The sequence below is a fragment of the Talpa europaea genome, assembly GCF_964194135.1.
Source record: "Talpa europaea genome assembly, chromosome: 9".
Taxonomy (NCBI): domain Eukaryota; kingdom Metazoa; phylum Chordata; class Mammalia; order Eulipotyphla; family Talpidae; genus Talpa; species Talpa europaea.
The window spans coordinates 1,169,403-1,186,301 of NC_140076.1; the positions used below are offsets into that span (position 1 = coordinate 1,169,403).

The window sequence follows — 16,899 nt, forward strand, 5'->3', positions numbered from 1 at the left end:
GAGGGACACTCCCACCTGCACTGGCTCTGCAGGCTGGGCCGGCAGGGAGGCTCGCTGTCCCCACGACTCTGCTGCTGGCGGCTTTGGCGCCTGCCCCAGACACTGCCAGCAGCAGCCTGCGGGACCCGGGGACCTCCCCAGGGCCCACGCCGAGCAGGAGCGGAGTGGACAGCAGTCTGCAGACCCCGTGTGAGGAGGGGTGTCAGCCCTGAGGCCACTCAGCACCAGGCAGAGACCCAGGGAGGGCAGGTGGGGAGCCCGTGTGAAGGCAGCTAGAGCGTCTGGACGCGGGCTGACGGCAGAGTCCCCCGCGGCGGCCATTCGAGAGTCCCCCGCAGCAGCCCCCTCTTGCACGCGGCCGAGCGGGCATGCACCAGGAGCCCGCTGCCAGCCGAATCGTGACATCACAGCCCCTCAGCCCCGGGAGATGTGACGGCCCTTCCTGGGGCCGGAGGCACACTGACCTGGGCGCACAGCGCCGACCCTGAGCAGACCACGGGGCGTGCAGAGGGCCTGCAGGACACCCTAGACCCTGCTCTCACGGCCCCTCCCCCGCGTCGGGAAGGGAGGGCGCACCACAGAGAGCACCCTGGGGGGACATGCTCGGGGCCAGGCTGGCCCAGGCGGCCAGAAGCCGACACCAAGCCCAGCACCTCCCACGGTCTCGTTGTGAGGATGTTTCCTTAAGACGGTTTGCAAGAAGGGATGCAAGAGAGCTGCGCCCCCACCCCGTCCACCCTACCTGGGGGCGAGTTCTGAGGTATTTGCTTAAGGGCGCCCCCCTCCGTGTGTTTCAAGCCCCCACCCCACGTGTTTGAAGCCTCCCTGTGTGTCTCAAGGCCACCCTCGAGAGCTGACTCCGCTGGGGGTTCCCAGAACCTTTCAGGCCATGCGGTGGCATCACCTGAAGGCTCCCAGCATCCAGGGCACCCCCACGAGGCCCAGGGAAGTCTGTCACATCTCAGACCTTCTCTACGCCCAGCCCCGGCATCTCCCGAACCCACACCCCAAGCTGCTGGGAGGTCTGGCCGCCCCCCGTGCCGCAAAGTCCCAGGAGTGCTCACAGCACCCGGGCCCAGGCTCCCAGCAGGCGGGGTGGGGCCGGGGCATCTGTGCTCCATCTGCACAGCCTGCCCAGCTGGGGGGCACAGCGTCATGCTGGCTTGTCCCGCGACCATCTGCTGAGGCCCTAGGGTGTCTGGGCTCAGAGGGGGCCTCCGCGCCCCCATGCCCTACGCCCCGGGAGTCCCGGGACAGGCCCTCACACCTCCCAGCGGCGGAAGCCCATCCCACTGCCCTTGGTCCAGCAGGCTGGCGTGCCCCCGGCAGTCCCCTCATTGGTCTGAGCAGCTCACCCCACACCCAGGCCGCAGGCCAGGCCCACTGCAGCAGGCCACGCGGGGCGCGTTAACAGGAAGGGGGTGCTGAGCCTGTGAAGAAGCCCTCAGAAGACCCCGTCCAGTCTGGCAGCTCCTCGGCAAGGCGCAGGCGGCCCAGGGTGGCAGCCCCCACGGGCCCAGACCAGGCAGCTGGAGACGGGCAGCCCCTGGCGTTGGCGAGGGTCGGCTCCTGGGCACTCTAGACTCCAGGAACCAGCCGCCGCTGGCAGGGGTGCTGAGTGTGCATGAGCAGGGGCGCTGCAGGGATCACAGGCCAGCGAGCGCAGCATGGGCTGGCCAAGCCCTCGCAAGGAGAGGGGTGGGGCGCCAGCTCCTGGGGTGACCACCCAGGGGCCTGGGCACGCCTCTTGGTCTGGGGTGCAGGGTCGGGGACAAGGCAGTGGGCAGTAAGGTCCCAGCAGCCTCAAGCCAGTCTGTGCACACCACACCAGGGGCTCTGCAGTGGGACCCCAAAAAGGCCTTTCGGAATAAGCAAGCGTGGCCAGTCAAGCCCCCCTGGCGCCAGCCGGCTGAGCTCAGCCAGGGCCAGGGGAGGCTGGGGCAGAGCGCGCAGGACAGGCCGCAGCACAGCCCAGCTCAGGGCACAGCGCCGGCCCACAGGGTCCCCTCCAGCCCCGGTGTCTTCCCCGTGCAAGCTCGGCACTGCCCGCCTCACACTTCCATCAGCTCGCGGGGCCCCCCACCCCCTGGCAGACGCCAGCTGAGGAGGCCGGAGGCTGAGCCCCAGGTCCCTCACCAGGCAGCAGGCCCAGCCCGCCCAGGGACACCCTCCTCCGAGGACACCTGCCCCAGAGGCGCTTGAGGGCAGACCTCGGGGGCCCGGGGCCAGGGGTGCCAGGCGGCCCCACCCCCACGCCCGCGGCAACTGGCCCGGCACCCGCCCGCTGGCTCTGGAGCACATCAGGACATTCCTGCATCTGTTTCCACTTTCCACCCCGGAGAAACTTCACAGGGCAGCTGCCTCGCTCCTGAGCGGCGGCCCGGACATGTGAGTGTCCCGGCAAGGCCCCCAGGGGCTGGCGGGCCGCCCTGCCGCAGGCAGCAGGCGAGACTGCGGAAGAGAGCGGCTCCCAGCCCGCCCTGCGCTGTCCCGCCACCGGCCTCCCGAGGGACCCCACGGGCCTCCGGGCAGAGCGCGCACGGCGGCAAGGGCAGCCCTGCCGAGCCCATGAGCAGAGGCCAAGGCCAGGTTGTGCAAACCACACCGGGGCTCCGGCCCAGGCCCCGCCATGCCCACGGGGGGTTCTGTCCCTGCCTCCCCCGCTCGCAGGACGGAGCCGCCCTCACAGCAGCGGCGCCAGTCGCAGGCCCCCTGGGCCTCTCGAGTGTGCGCCCAGGACACTGGGGTGGCCGGCGGGGCCGGGGACACTCACCCAGGCAGGTCCTGCCGTCCGCATGCAGCCGGAAGCCGGGTTTGCACTGGCAGAGGTAGGAGCCGGGCGTGTTCACGCAGCTGTGCTGGCAGCCGCCGTTGTGCGTCTGGCACTCATCCACATCTGGGGGACACGGGCCGGGGCTTGAGGTCAGCACCCACCCGCTGCCCGCTCTGTGCTGCCCTGGGGACCAGGCCCCTCCCCCGAGGACCCCAGACCCAACCCCCCCTTCCCAGGCCACGCTGACCGGCCAGACGTGGGGCAGCGAGGGAGCGGCGGGACGAGCCCACAACGGGAGTGGGTCCCGAGCCACGGCACCCGGTCCCAGCCCGGGGCCACTCTCGGCACTCAGAGGCCTTGCACACGCCTGGAGGGGCGCCGGCCTGGAGGGAGGTGCCCCCCAAGTTCTTGTCCATGGGAGCCTCGGAATGGAACCTCGTCTGGACGCAGGCACTTTATGGGGCAGCTCGGGAAGGACGGGACAAGCTCACCAGGACGAGGGTGGCCGCGGCCAATGCCAGGCCGGCCGCCCCTGCAGGGATGCCGCGGTGAGGAGCCCCAGCTGCCCTCGCCCACCCTTCCTCCCAGGCCCTCTTCTGCCTCCTGGCCTCAGGGCAGGCCGGGCAGGAATGGGCAGCCGCAGACCCCGCGTGAAGGGCCACTGCCCGGGGACCCGGAGGGAGGAGGGGGCGCCGCCGCCGGGCAGGCACAGGAGGGGCGGCCTGGAGGCCTCGCAGGCACAGAGTCCAGGCCCGGTCCTTGGACCGGCCTCACCAACCGGGGGACAGTTCCCAGACCGGCCCGGGGGGGCCCAGGAGGCACCAGGGGAGACAGCACAGGCCCAGGAGTCTGGGAAGTGAGCGTCCATGGCCGTCAGTCACCAGCCCAGCGCCCTCACTGGTCGGCAGAGGCCCCGGCAGCTGACCGCATCCCACAGGGCCCCGGAGCAGTCTGCCCCCAGCTGTGCTCCCCAGCACCAGCCCCACCCTGCACCTCCAGAAACATGGGAAGGAGCGCCAGGAGGCCAGGGTCTCTGCCTGGGACCCCAGGGCCATGTCTACTCTGAGGGGACCCCCAGGGCCCCTGCCAAGCCCCGAGGCAGCCTCAGAGCAGAGGCGGGGAGACCGAGGGGTCCTCCTGCACCATGACCCTGGCTCCGACCGCCAGCAGCGTGGCACAGCCGCCGCAGAGCCCCGAGAGGGAGCAGCCTCCTGTGGGCGGGCTGGGGACAGGGAAGACACCCCCCCCGGGGCTCAGAAAGCACTGACCCTTGGCACAAGCCACAAGGGACCCGACAGGTAGAGGCGTCCCTGCAGGGCCTTGGTGGGTACACAAAGGCCTTGGGGGAGGGGGCCACCATGTCCAGGACAACCTCAGGGCCAGGGGCAATCAGCTGGACCAGACACATTCCAAACCCGGGCACCACAGCATCCAGGCCCACTCTGCACACGCTGGCTGGCACGGAGACCTGATACCCTTGGTGCTGGCTGGGGGGCAGGCCGCCCTGGGGTCTCCTGTCCTGGAGCAGCTCCCAGGGGGCCTGAGTCACTGTCCATACAGTCCCAGGCACCCGGAAGGAGCACCGGCCCTCGGGTCAGCAGGACTCCAACTGGAGGGCATCCCATGGGTCAGCACGCACACAAGGGCCAGGACACAGGCCCGGCTGGGTGTCTGAGGTCAGCGGGCCCCTCCAGCTGGCTGGCCGTGCAGCCCGGCCTCCCAGAGCAGCCTCCCCACCCTCCTGCCTCATGAAGGGGAGCGCCTCAACCCAGTGCCTACCAGGCCAGCAGGCCGAGCCCTCTGGGCAGCACCTACCAGGCCAGCAGGCCCAGCCCCCGGGGCAGGAGCACTCGCTGAGCCTGACTTCTAGCCATGTCGGCTGCGCTGGGGGCGCCGCTGCGGGACAGGGTCCGTGGTCGTTGGCATGGCCGGGGGCCATGAGGCCCAGCACCCAGCTCTGCCATCAGCCCACCTGCAGGTGGACACAGTGGCGGGTCAAGGCCTTTCCCCTCACAGGTGGCTGGATGCCTGGCCAGTGGCTCTGCCGGGGTGCCCTGAGCCCGAGGTCTGGGCCATCAGGACAGGAAGGAACCGTCCCGGGACCAAGGAGCGTACCTGCCCACCCCATTCCCCAGGCGTCCACGTGATGGCCGGACAGGCCTTCCTCAGGCTGCTCCATGGACCTGGTGACCAGGCAGGAAGCACTCAACAGCCTGAGAGCCTGGTCGGCTGAGTACTGGCCCCAAGGATGTCCAGCCCTCGCCCCTGGAAACTTAGCAGGTAGAAGGGGCACTCTGGGGGGAGGGCAGTGAGATGAGAGTGTCCAGGCCGCCCATGTCACCACGTGCCCCTTGAAAGGACAAAGCAGGAGGCCCAGAGGGAGTGGCCGCGGGCCCAGGGATGTGGGTGCCTCAAGCAGGCCGCCCTGGAGCCCCATGGAGCCTGCCCTGACCCGCCAGCCCTCGCTGTGTCGTGGGAAACGCCCACGGGGGAAACAGCAGCTGTGGGGGCGGACACAGCGGAGCCCACGCTGGCCCTCAAGCTGGAAACCCAGACCCCAGTCACCCCGATGGTGCTGGAGCAGGGGGCTGCTGCTCCCCAAGCCCTAGAAGCTGCCGTCCCCAGGGCCTGTCCTTGGCCCGCCCCGGGGCGCACCAGGGCCTGTGCAGGGCTAGCCACAGAGCCTCGGCACCCCGGGGGGGCCTGACCTGCACCCCCAGGCTGAAGGGGAACTTGGAGGCCACCTCATCTCCAGTCCTTACTGAGAGAGACAAGCTCCTGCCGGGGACGGGCTTGGGCAAACCGCACTCCTGTGTGGCCTGGCGAGGCGCAGCGCCCACGGACCCTGGAGGAGGGAGCCGCCACTGAGCGGGGCTGCCCGCCGGCAGCACACGGTCCTGAGCAGCGCCGCTTTGAGGCACGGCAGACCGGGGCTCAGCAGGAAGGTCCCCGGGGCTGCCCTCGGCTGGGACATGTCACTGGGGCCTTTGGCAGCCTGTCACTTGGTGACACGTCCCTGTGCCAGCACCGGGCGGTTGCCCTGGGAGCTGATCTGTGGCGCCTACAAGCTGGGGGAGGGCAGTGCCTCGGAGACCCACCTCCCCGTCCCACCAGCTCCGGGCCCAGGGAGTGACGGCCAGGCTGCCCTTCGGAAAGCACCAGAAGCCGCCCACACGCAGAGGCCCAGCCCCCAGGTCCCCCGACACCGGGGCGGTGTCAAGTCCAGAGTCCTGCTACCCCAAAATGCCACAGGGGCCTCACCCCTGAGGGCACCCCAGGGGCCCTCCTCTCCCCTCTGCAAGCCCAGGCAGGCTCAGAGCCAGCAAGCGCTCCCAGATCCCCAAAGCCCAGCCCGCGGCCCTTGGGTGCACGGCGTTCAGCGCAGGGCGAGGTGTTGGCCTGGCCGCAGCTGAGCCACCGGAGGGGAGGAGGCCAGGTGCCCAGGAGGGTCCAGGGCGCGCGGCTCCCGGCGATCACAAGCGCGCCCCACTGGCATTCCTGAGGATGCCGCGCGGGCTTCCCGGAGGGAGGCTGCCAGCTGGGTACCAGATCTGCTCTCGGGGAGAGGCGCAGGAACCAGGCAGAGGTGGCCCCTTCCAGGGCTGGGGGGTCCTCAGCGCCACACCCCCCTGCTGCCCCACAGGGCTGCCCAGGTTCCCAAGGCTTTGGGGGGTGGGCAGGACAAGGAGCCCCTGCAACATCTACACACACGTCAGAGGGTCCAGGCTCCAGGGAGCCCCGGGGCACCCTGCCTTGGGTCCCAGAGGCTCTCCCTTGATCAGCCAGTCCCGGGGAGCAGACCCCCGCCCACCGACAAAGGCAAGGGGTGACTTTCTTCCCTCTGCTCCTGCGACCACCCCGTGTCCGCAGCCCCCGCCCGCGGCCAGCCCAGGGAGGGCAGGCAGGGCCCGGGCGCCGGCGCCAGGACCAGGCTCCAGGCTCCAGGCTGGCAGCCGCCCGGGGCAGGGGCGCACTCGGGGTCCCTCCCGCCCCCAGAGCCCCCCCGGCGCCCACCTGGCCTGCGGTCACCGGAGCTCAGGGGGTAGCCGGCCTGGCCCAGGTGGCACGGGTAGCAGCCCCTCCAGAGGTAGCGGTAGTGCGAGCCCGCGACGCGCGCCAGGGCCCCCAGCAGCCCGAGGCACCAGAGCGCGGCCAGCCCGCGGCGGCCCCGGGGCCCCTCCATGGCCGGCGCGGCGCGGGACGGGGCAGCGGCCGAGGCGAGGCGGCGCCACCCGCTCCGCCCCGCGCAGCACCGGCCGCTCCCGGCCCCGCCCCGCCTTTATGCTCGGCGCCCCCGCCCCCCGCAGGTGAAGGCCGAATCCCGGGCCGCGGGAGGGGCGCCCCGCCCCGCCCCGCCCCGCCGCCGCCCCCCGGGGCGCGGGTCCCCCCCCCAGCGCGCCGCCCCGCGCATTCCTGCGAGCGCGCCCCCGCCCAGCGCAGCCCGGGCGAGCACAGGCGCCCCGCGACCGCGGCGCAGCCCCGCAAGTGCAGACAGAGCCCTGCGCGGGCGGGGGCGGGGGCGGGGGGCGGGGGGCGGGGGGGCACCCCTGCTTGCACCCCCGCCAGGGCTGAAAGCGCGCCCGCCACCCGCCCCGGGGACCGGAGCAGCCGGCCGGGGGAGGGGCGCGGAGGCCACACCCCCGCACCCCCGCGGGGAAATCTGGGCGCGAAGAGGCCGGCAGCCCCAGCCTGGGGGATGCGCGGCCGCCCCACCCGCCGGAGGCCGCGGGGAGCCCTGGCGAGGCGCGCTGCGGACCCGGAGAGGGAACCAAGCAGGGCGCGCGCCCACCCGGCCCCGCGGGGGGCTGCAGAAGCACCCCGAGCCCGGCCCCCCCACCCCCAGCGCGTCCCAAGCCGCCTGGGGCCCCGCGCTGCTGTGCCGCAGCCTCCCCCGCAGGACCCCGTGCAGCCCGGAGGGGCCCTGGGGCCTCGCCACCCCGAGACTGCCAGGGCACAGACCCCCAGGCGCTCCCGCCCCCGGCCTGCCCGAAGGCAGAGCCACGCCGGCCACGGGAGAGGCGCATCCCGCCCGGCCACGGCGTCTGCAGGCCCCAGGCAGCCCGAGTGGCAGCCCGGGCGCGGGCGCTGCCCGGTGCAGACGCCTGAGAAGCCTCCTGGGAGCCCTCCCCGCCCCGGGTCTCCCCGCCTGCATACTCTCTCTTCAGTGTGGACGGCGCCTCCCGCGGGCCCTCTGTTTGGGGGCGTCCCCTGAGAGCCCACCCCCAAGGCCCACAGGAGCCCAAGGGGCCCGCCCTCCGCAGCCCCAGCCAGGCTGACCCAGGTGCCCCTCACCAGCAACTCCAGGCCTGGGGGCCCTGTAGGGGTGGGGCAGGCCTCCTGGTCATCAGACCCCACTCTGGCCCCTACAGGAGCAGGGCTGTGCGCGGAGGAAGCCCCAGAGGGGTGGACGCAGAGGGGACGGGGCGGCAGGCAGCGCCCACCACTGTCTCCCCTGCAGCGTCCAGTCTCGCCCCCAGGGGACAGGCTCCAACCTTGTCCTGTGGGAAGAGATGGGCGGGCGCTGGAGGCCCAGGGAGGCCCCAGGGAGGGGGCCGGACGCCTGGGGCTCAGAGCACCCGCAGGGGTTGGCCAAGCGCAAGCCGCGACCAGGGGGCAGGTGGCCTGGCTCCTCGCGGTCTGTCTGGTCCCGCGTTGACACTGCCGGGCAAGGTGTTAGCGCGTCCCGCATTGTGTTGCTCCAGCTGCCCATCGCGAGTCTGCAGCCCGCCTGGGGTCCTCACCCAGTGCCCACCCCGCGGCCCGGACAGGCAGGCCTGCGGGCAGGCGGGCAAGCGCGTCGCAGAGGGGATGAGTGTGGACACAGCCGGCGCCGGCACGCGCCTGACCCCGGAGCACAGCCTCGCCGCGCCCGGGCGGAGCCCCAGGCAGAGGCCCCTGGCGGAGCGGAGCTGGCTCTCCGGGGCACTGCCCCTCTGTCCACGGAGGCTGTGGCCCTGGTCCCAGCGGCAGCCGAGAAACCGGCCAGCATCCTGGCCAGAGCCCAGAGCCAGGGTGTCCGGGAGGCTGGTGCCCCACGCCCCTGGCCTGACCCCAGCACACCCCCACAGCCAGCTGGGCCCACCTCGCAGCTGCCTGGCCTCCGCACTGGCCTGGACTCTGACTCAGCCCACGGCGGGGGTGGCTCCTGGAGCCGTGTCCCCGGGCCCAGGTCTGGATGGCACGGGCAGGTCCTGGCCCCACTGGGCCTCAATTTCCCGTCTTCAGGGCCAGTTCGGGGACCCCAGGACCGGAAGCTGTGGAGCGCATGTGGGGGGAGGCAGCAAGGCCAGGTGTGCCCCCGCTGTGCCCGGGGGCAGGCGGGAGGAGACCAGCGATCACGGAGGGGGGCTTTCCAGGGACCGGCCCCGAGACCTCGTGAGAAGTGGGGCAGGAGAAACAGCTTTCTGCCCCAGAGCCCCTCGAGAGGAGACGCCCCCTAGGATGCCACCCCCTGTGTCTGCTTCTGGGCACCCAACACACCCACTCAGGCTCTCTGGCCTCCCCGGTCTCTGCCCCTCAGCCACGTGGTAACGAGACCCTCATTCCGCCTGGAGGGACCCACAGCAGGGCCCGGGATGTCCTCCAGGGCCCTTTTTCAGAGGAGAAAAGACCCCACAGTCACCCAGGACGGGCGGCCGAGGGCCTGGGGCTGACCCCACCAAATCCTGTCCTGGCAAGGCCTCCCCCTCAGCCTCCTCAGGAAGAGGCCCAGCGGGTGCCCCTGCGGTTCCTCCTGCTCAGCCAACTAATGTCCACTCCTCGCCACCCCGCCCGGACGCCTGGGGCCGTCCCCGCCAGCTGTGGCTGAGCCTCCCAGCGGGGCCACGGGCCTGGGCTCCGAGCGGCCGGAAGCCTTCCTAGGACGCAGGGGCTCCGGCGCGACTCCAGGGCCTCCCTGGTGGCTCTGCCCTGGCGGGTTTCCTCAGAGCCCCCACGCGCACCCTTCGGCCTGGGCGCCCCTCAGGCTTGGGGGCTACCTCAGCGCCCCCCGCCACCCACACCTGGCCGGTCCTCTCCGATACCTACGCCCACCAGTCACCCACTCACACAACCTCCCGCCACAGCACCGTGTGCCCACTCGGAGGACGCGGTTCTGGGCCGCGGTAACGGCTCCCCGCCTGCCCACAGAGGGCCCACAGGGGTCCCAGAGGCGAGAGGAGCTCGGGCAGCCATCCCCGAGGGGGCTGGAGGACCCCCACGGTCGTGGGGGCGGGAGCCAGGCAGTGCCCGCAGCCGCGGCCCTCGGTGCCGCCCAGCGCATCCAGCCCGGCCGTGGGGTCTGGAAGCTGTTTGGGAAATGCTTTCCCGATGGGGAACGCGGCCGCGGCGCTGCCTCGGAATGTCTGTGTCAGCACAGCAGCCGGGCTCCCCCACACACCGCCAGGCCGGCTCCGGCCGTCCGCTCCAAGCTGGGCGGCGACCGGGCTCCCGTGCCAGGACCCAGGCTGGGGCGAGGGCCCCGGGCTGCCCCCCAAAGGCCAGGGCTGCCCCTTGGTGCTAGACCCGGGTCCCGGAGGCTGCGGACCCGGCCTTAGGGCAGAGCCGCCATGCTGCGGGGCGCTGGGCCGGGGAGCAGGGGAAACGCGCAGTGCTGCCCGACCTGTGGTTGGCGGGGTCGGTCCCGTGTGCTCACAGATGCCCCCTCCACGGAGCCCCCCGGGACCTCTCCAGGCCGGCCACGCTGCACCCTGGCTACGTGGAGCCCTTTGAAAGAGGGGTGGGGACTCTGTGCAGCCGCCCAGGCCTGGGTGTGCAGGCAGACCCTGGGCCAAGTGTGCCGGGGGCCCTGGGGTCTCCTCATACCTCCCCCAGCTCCCGGGGTCAGGGGGCCCTCCACTGAGACCTGAGGCGCCGTGGCCCTGACGGTGTGTCCACAGACCTGGCCCTGCTGGCCCGCCAGGCCCAACACCCGGGAGCAACGCCGCGGGAGGCCCAGTCCACGCAGGAGGCCAGTGGGCGACCGAGACGAGTGTGGGGGGCCCGGGGCGCAGCTGGCAGTGGGTGGAGCAGGTCACAGGCCGCGTGGTGCCCTCTGGGCCTGGCGCTTGGGGCCCCGCAGCACCCTTCCCGCAAGGTCTGAGGTCCCACGGCCCTTCCGGCGGGGCACACAGACGCCAGACGCTGGTCCCACGGCCCACGCCTGGGCCCGGGGTCCTCCCGGGGTGTGCAGGGTGACATGGGGGCACCGGAAGGGGAGTGGGAGTGGTGGGGCCGGGCAGGCAGAAGCCAGGCAGCCCAGGCAAGCACTGGCGCCAACAGGAACTTGAGCGCTCGGCCCCACAGCAGGCCCAGGGGCCGGGAAGGTGCCCGAGGGTGTCACTCAGCCTGCCCCGGGGCACGGCCTCTCGGCCAGCAGCCTCCTGCACGCCCGGGGCAAGTGCCCTGCCCGCGGCCACTCACCGTCCAGAGCGGAGCCCGGCCCAGCCCCCACGGGCCCACGGGTGCGGGCGGCAGCGCACACCGGCCCCACCCAGGCTGCCTCGGAGTTTATTTCAGGATCGGAGAGCAGGGCCTGGCCTGGCTGCCCGGTCGTTCCAGCCCCGGTCTCGTGGTAAACCCATTACGCGCTCGGCTCCTCACCCAAGCCAGAGGCAGGAAAATTAAAACCACGGTTGTTTCCGAGAGCCCAGCTGCCATTCCTGCTCGGGCCAGCGGAAACAGGGTGCCCCTCCCGCTCGGGCCTGGGGTGGAGACGGAGCAGCCCCCTCGCGCTCTGGTCCAGGGGCCAGGCCGTTGCCCAGCGCCCGGGGCCAGCCGGCTGTGGAGTGGGGGGTGCCCCGCTTGGGCCAGGGCCTCCGCGCACGCTCGCAGGTGCAGCGCTCCTGACAGCATCCTGTGACTCCGGCCACTTCCCGGTCTCGCGTGAGCCGGGAGCCGGGAGCCAGGGCCAGCGCCGGGCAGGCCTGAGTGGGGGCTCTCCTGGACACCAGCTGCTGGGAGCTGAGGCCAGGACCCGGGCACAGGCGGCCCCAGAGCGGGGACGCTGGGGCCCAATGGGGAGGTCCTGGGAGCGGCTGGCACGGAGGGGGGACGTGCAGACCGGCACGTGTGAGGCTCTGGGGCCAACAGGGGACTGAAGGCCAGTAGGGGAGGTGCCAGGCCGGGCACTTGGCCGGAACCATGAGCCTGGGCTGGCTCACAGCAGGCAGCGGCCACCAGAGGGACCCAGCACACCGTCAGGCCCGCCTCGCGGCCCACACACCTGCCCAGGCCCTCGGTCAGGAGCTGAGGTCACGGAGGTGGCAGCCAGCTCGGCCCAATGGCCAGGCCAGCCTGCACGTGCAAAGCCTGCCCAGTGCCCACGGCTGGGACAGCAATAGCCTCCCCCGGCCCCCCGCGAGGCCCTGCAGCCCCTGCATGTGCACATAGCCCTGGGGACACCCCATACCTAACCCCACAGGACACCCCAGCGCTGACCGGCCGTGACCGCCACCCCTGACCCGCCGTCCACACCCTCCCCAGGTGGTCGCAGAAGTGGCAGCCCCGAGGCCTGACCGTCACAGGTGCTACCAGAGCCTTCTCCGCCTCCCGGGGCGGCCGCCACCCCAGAGCCAGCGGGACTCTCCCCAGGGAGCGGGGACAGGGCTCTGGGGTGGACTGAGAGCTGGCGGGGGCTTGGCCACCTGGGGGGCCAGGGGAGCAGGAGGGTCGACGGGGGCGTGGAGGCCCCCAGATGCTCGTCTGAGTGGCTGGAGAAGATGGGGGGGTGCGGCCGTCACCGCAGGAGGAACGGAGCAGGGAGGCAGCCCAAATCCGGAGGAACCCCAGGGGAGCCTGCTGGGCGGAGGAGGAGAAAAGTGGGGGGAAGGACTCCCCAGGCAGAGGCCGCCCCTCTGGGAAGCAAGGCTGGGAGGGAAGCGCCCGGCAGGACCTGTGTGCGCTGGTCTCCTGGCCCCGCCCCTGGGAGGAACCGAGGCTCCCACTCTCGGGGGCCACACGGAGGAGGCGCCCCTTCTCCCGGAGGCCAGCGGGGCCCCAGTGTGTCCCTGGCCCCCCTGTGCTTCCCAGTCCCCTCAGCACAGAAGCTTCCGGGGCAGGGGCAAGACCTGCCGACCCCTCGCTACCCGGAGCCGGTCCTCCCCTGGCAGCTGCCCCAGCGGGGCGGGGGTCACAGACTCGTCAGGGGTCACGGCCAGGGTGTGCCTGCTTCCCCCGTGAGCCCCAATCTGCAGGCCCCCGCGGGCCCCGGCAGACCCGTGCTAAAGCCGAGCCGCTCCTCTCGGTCACCCAGCCCTTCCTGCACCGCTGCCTGAGCCCACGCGTGGGCCCTGTGGGCAGCCCCGGGCCGCACATCTCGGGTCATCTAGAAACCGCCCCGGCCCCGCTCCGGGAGTCCAGGCAGCGGGGGGCGGCCTCGCGTCTCTCACCGCTGGCTCTGAGGCTCATGTCCCCCGCCTGGGCCGTGACCTGAACACACCTGCAGAGCCTGGAACGCCCGCACCCAGCACCTGGGCCGGAGGCGGCCTCTGGCCCGGACGCTGCCTGAAGATGCTGCCAGCCTGCCCGGGCGGCTCCCAGCCCGCGTGCGGAGAGCCAGCGGCGGCTGCGGCCCCAGAAAGGCCTGTGCTGGCAGGAACGCACAGGGGCTTGGCACCCGGAAGCTTCCAGGGCCCACAGGTGCCAGGAGGCCACCGGGCACCGCTCCAGCTCGGCACCACATCTGTCGGGCCGTTTGCTCACCGGGAATTGGAGGGGGGCTCTGTGCGCCGGGCTCCGTGGGCGCGGTGGGGAGCAAGCGGAGCAGGGAACAGGCCAGCACAGAAGAGGGACCGCGGGGCGGGGCCTGGTGCAGGGAGCCCGCGGCTTCACCCTGGTTGCAAGCCCCTGACGCTCCCTGGGACCCCGAACACGGAGCTGCACCCCGAGCCTCCCTTCACAAGTCACGTGACCGCCCTCCCTTCCCGCTCTGACTCAGCGAGGGGCAAAGGCCCCCACAGCATGGGGGTGACACGGGGCCAGTGCTGCCCGGAGGGGTGGGGGGCGCCGGCGAGGAGACTCAGCAGGGCCCGCACTGGGCACTAGCCCCCTCCCGCCCGCCGTCAGAGGACAGCACAGCTGGCCGGGTCAGCCCAGGACCCGCAGCCAGGCCCAGAGCCCCAGAGGCTCCCTCCTGCCTCCCCGCCTCTCGCGGGGCAGTGAGAAGCTGGCGGCCCTCATCCCGGGCCGAGGGTGAGGGGCGCTGGGCAGGGGCTCGCCCCGGCTGCTTTCCCAGGCGCAAACCAGCCCCGGTGGGGCGGGCGGGCGGGTGGGGCCGCGGGAGGGCCCCTGGTCTCCGTGCCAGCCCTGCCAGCTGCGTGAGAAGGGTGCACCCGGCGGGGCCGCGGGACCGTCTGCTCAGTGGGGGGTTTCCTGGTGCCCACGGCTAGGACGGCGTCCCCCCGGCTGCGAGGCCTCGAGCCCCAGCGAGGACCCAGCCCGCCAGGGGCAGCTGCGGGCAGAGGGGCAGGCGCAGCCCCCGCCCCTCTCAGGCTGGGCCAGGAGGGGTTTCCGCCGCCACCCCGTTCCCAGGCCTCCTCCTCATCTCCCGGAAGGAGGGTCGGGGGGACGGGGGCAGGCAGAACCCCACCCAATGTGGGGAGGCAGGCTCACCTCTGCCCACGGATGCCCAGTCCCCCCAGCAGCATGAATTACCGCAGAGTGGGGCCGAGGGGCCCCCCCACCGCATCCTGCGGTCTCGGGCCAAACCCCCGGCCGAGCGTGGACTGGGCGCGGCCGGCCTGGGGCAGTCACGGCGAGCAGAGAGGCCGCAGCTGCGGGTCCAGAGAGGCCCAGCCCCGCCGCAGTGCCCTGTCCCGGCGGCCAGATGCCTCGCCCCGGCCTCGGGGAGGAGGGCTGGTCCCCGCCGTGGGGGATGGGGCTGCACGCGCCGGCCTGGGCCTGCGGGGCCTCCGTCCAGGAAAGCAGTGTGGTCGGGCCGGTCAGCCCAGGCCCGGGAGGAGGGGGGCTTCCGCCCTGTCCCCACCCCTGCACCCCACCCCTCCAGGCCTCTCACGTAGTCGTCGCGAGACCCCTTGGCCGAGGCAGAGACTGATGCCCCCCCAGGGGCCTCCCTGACACCGGCTGCCCCAGCACGGCCAGGGTTCCCGGCCAGGGAGCACAGAGCCGGGGCCCGGGGCAGCAGGTCGGACGCCTTCCTCGGGCCCCAGGCCTCGTCAGAGCCCGACACCTCCCTGCTGTGGGCCTCAGCCCCTGCCTGCGGGCCTTGGGGTGCCGGCGCCCGTCGGAGGCAGGGCCCCGGGGTGGGGAAGCAGCGGCTGGCAGGCCTCACCTGGGAGTGGCGGCTCCCGGCTCCCGCCCCAGGACGCCCTCCCGGAACATGACAGCACACGGCCCTGGCGGGCCCCCGGGCCAGGGGCACGCGCCCCAGCCCCCCCAGAGCTGGCTCCCTGCGCCAGGCAGCAGCCCGAGCGAGTCCCGGGCTCACCCGCCCCCCGCCCGGCACCCCACGCCAACCAGCAAGGGCCTTCCCGGCAGGTGACCCCGGACTCCTGCGGACTCTGCCCCCCGCCCGGCCAGCCGGAGGCCCCCCGCCGCGCCCAGAGCTGAGGTTCCAGGCTTCCAGGGAGGCTGGGCTGGCAGGGGGACAGAGAAAACACAGTCCTCTCAGCCAGGCGGTGACTCGGAGCCCAGACATCCCAGACACGCAGAGCGGGGTCAGCCAGGGAAGGGGCCGGGCGGGGAGGAAGGGCCGCGGCGCGGGGGGGCGGGGGGGTCCGAGGCCGGCAGCACCCCCCGCCCCCGTGACTTCGCCACGCTGGCTCAGCCACTCCGCTGGGCGACGGGGCGCCCAGCCCGAGGGACCCCTGGAGCGCGGCATCCAACCCCCCAAGGAGACCGTCTGCCCACACGGACTGGACCTGGCTCTGGTCTCGCGGGTCATGGCTGCAGCCTGGCACACGTCGGAGGCCCCAGCAGGCCCCGGGGCTGGGAGACCCCAGGCTTCCCAGGCAAGGAGCGGCGGGGGCAGAGGACAGGGAGCCCCAGGTCCAGCCCTCATGCAGGACGCCACGTTGGGCGGGAGCCCCTCACAGCCGGGACCCCAATCCACCTTCACCTGTGCACAAGTCCAACCTGAGAGCGCCACGGCCGCGTCCAGGGGCAGTGGACATCCAGGTGCAGCCGCGGAGGCCCACGGGGCCCAGCCGGTGCTCACAGAGCAGCCCCGGGAGGGGCCGGGAGCCTCGGTGGAGGAGACTGTCCCCAGCGGGCCTGTGTGGGCGCCGCCCCTCGGGCTCACTGAGGCCGGGAGCCTGCCCTGGGCCTGGCACGGGGGCCCTCGCTCGCCCCACGCTGGGGGCTCAGCTGCCCTCAGGGCTGGCCAGGTTGCCTGGCCGCTTCACCTGCGGGGCCGGCGGGTGTCCAGGTGGGACAGCACGAGCCCAGCCCGGCCCCGACCCGGCCTGCCCCGCGGCGCCGGCAGATGCTCCTCACGGCGACCCCAGGCCCGGTAGGGCTCCTGCCTGCCTTCCGCCCACCTGCGCCCGCACCCCGAGTGCCCCAGGCTGGGGTGCAGGCTGTGCCGTGGAAGAGGAAACCCGTCCAGAGCCGGGGCCGGGGGCAGGGCGGGTGGCATGGGGACAGGAGCCGGGAGCCGTCTCGTGGCCCCCCGGCTCCAGCACACCCCTACCCGGACACGGGGCTCCCCAGCCCCGGGGCACGTGCTTCGGTCACAGTCTCCTGCGCCGCCCCGCGCACAGGCAGGGCACGGGCACACGGACAAACTGGCCAGGGCTGCACCCCGCCCACCTGCCTCAGACCCCGGCCCGTCCCGCAGGCCACCCCCCGCCCGCCAGATGGCTCCCAGCTGGTGCTGGCACCGCCGGAGACCGCGCTGTCGGGGGAGCGCCGGGAGACAGACACGGCGGGGACGGGACGGGACGGAGCAGATGCCGCTGGCCCATACCCAGCCGGCAGGGTCAGGGTCGGGTCGGGAGCCAGGCGGGGCCGCAGCAGGCCAAGGAGTGGGGGGCCATGGGGGGCGAGCTCAGGCCCATGCCTCCTCCCGCCGCCCCCATCTGCTCCTCCTCCTCGTCCCTCTGTCCCCGCCCCCACCCAGAACTTTCTGCCCGTTCCTGGCTCTGGCTCGGCTGGCGGCCTGCACAACGGCAGGCGCTCCCGTCCCCCTG

The 16,899-nt window shown here is 73.1% G+C and overlaps 1 protein-coding gene across 1 annotated transcript in view; it reads right to left on the reverse strand.

Moving 5' to 3' along the window:
• Positions 1-16,899, reverse strand: part of MEGF6 (multiple EGF like domains 6) — a gene marked incomplete at its 5' end in the record, with an annotated part of 61,174 nt that overhangs the window by 19,593 nt on the left and 24,682 nt on the right. Inside the window, one exon of the mRNA XM_084243408.1 lies at positions 2,774-2,896. Within this exon, the coding sequence (XP_084099534.1) occupies positions 2,774-2,896 (123 nt within the window). The remainder of the gene's footprint in view (positions 1-2,773; positions 2,897-16,899) is intronic.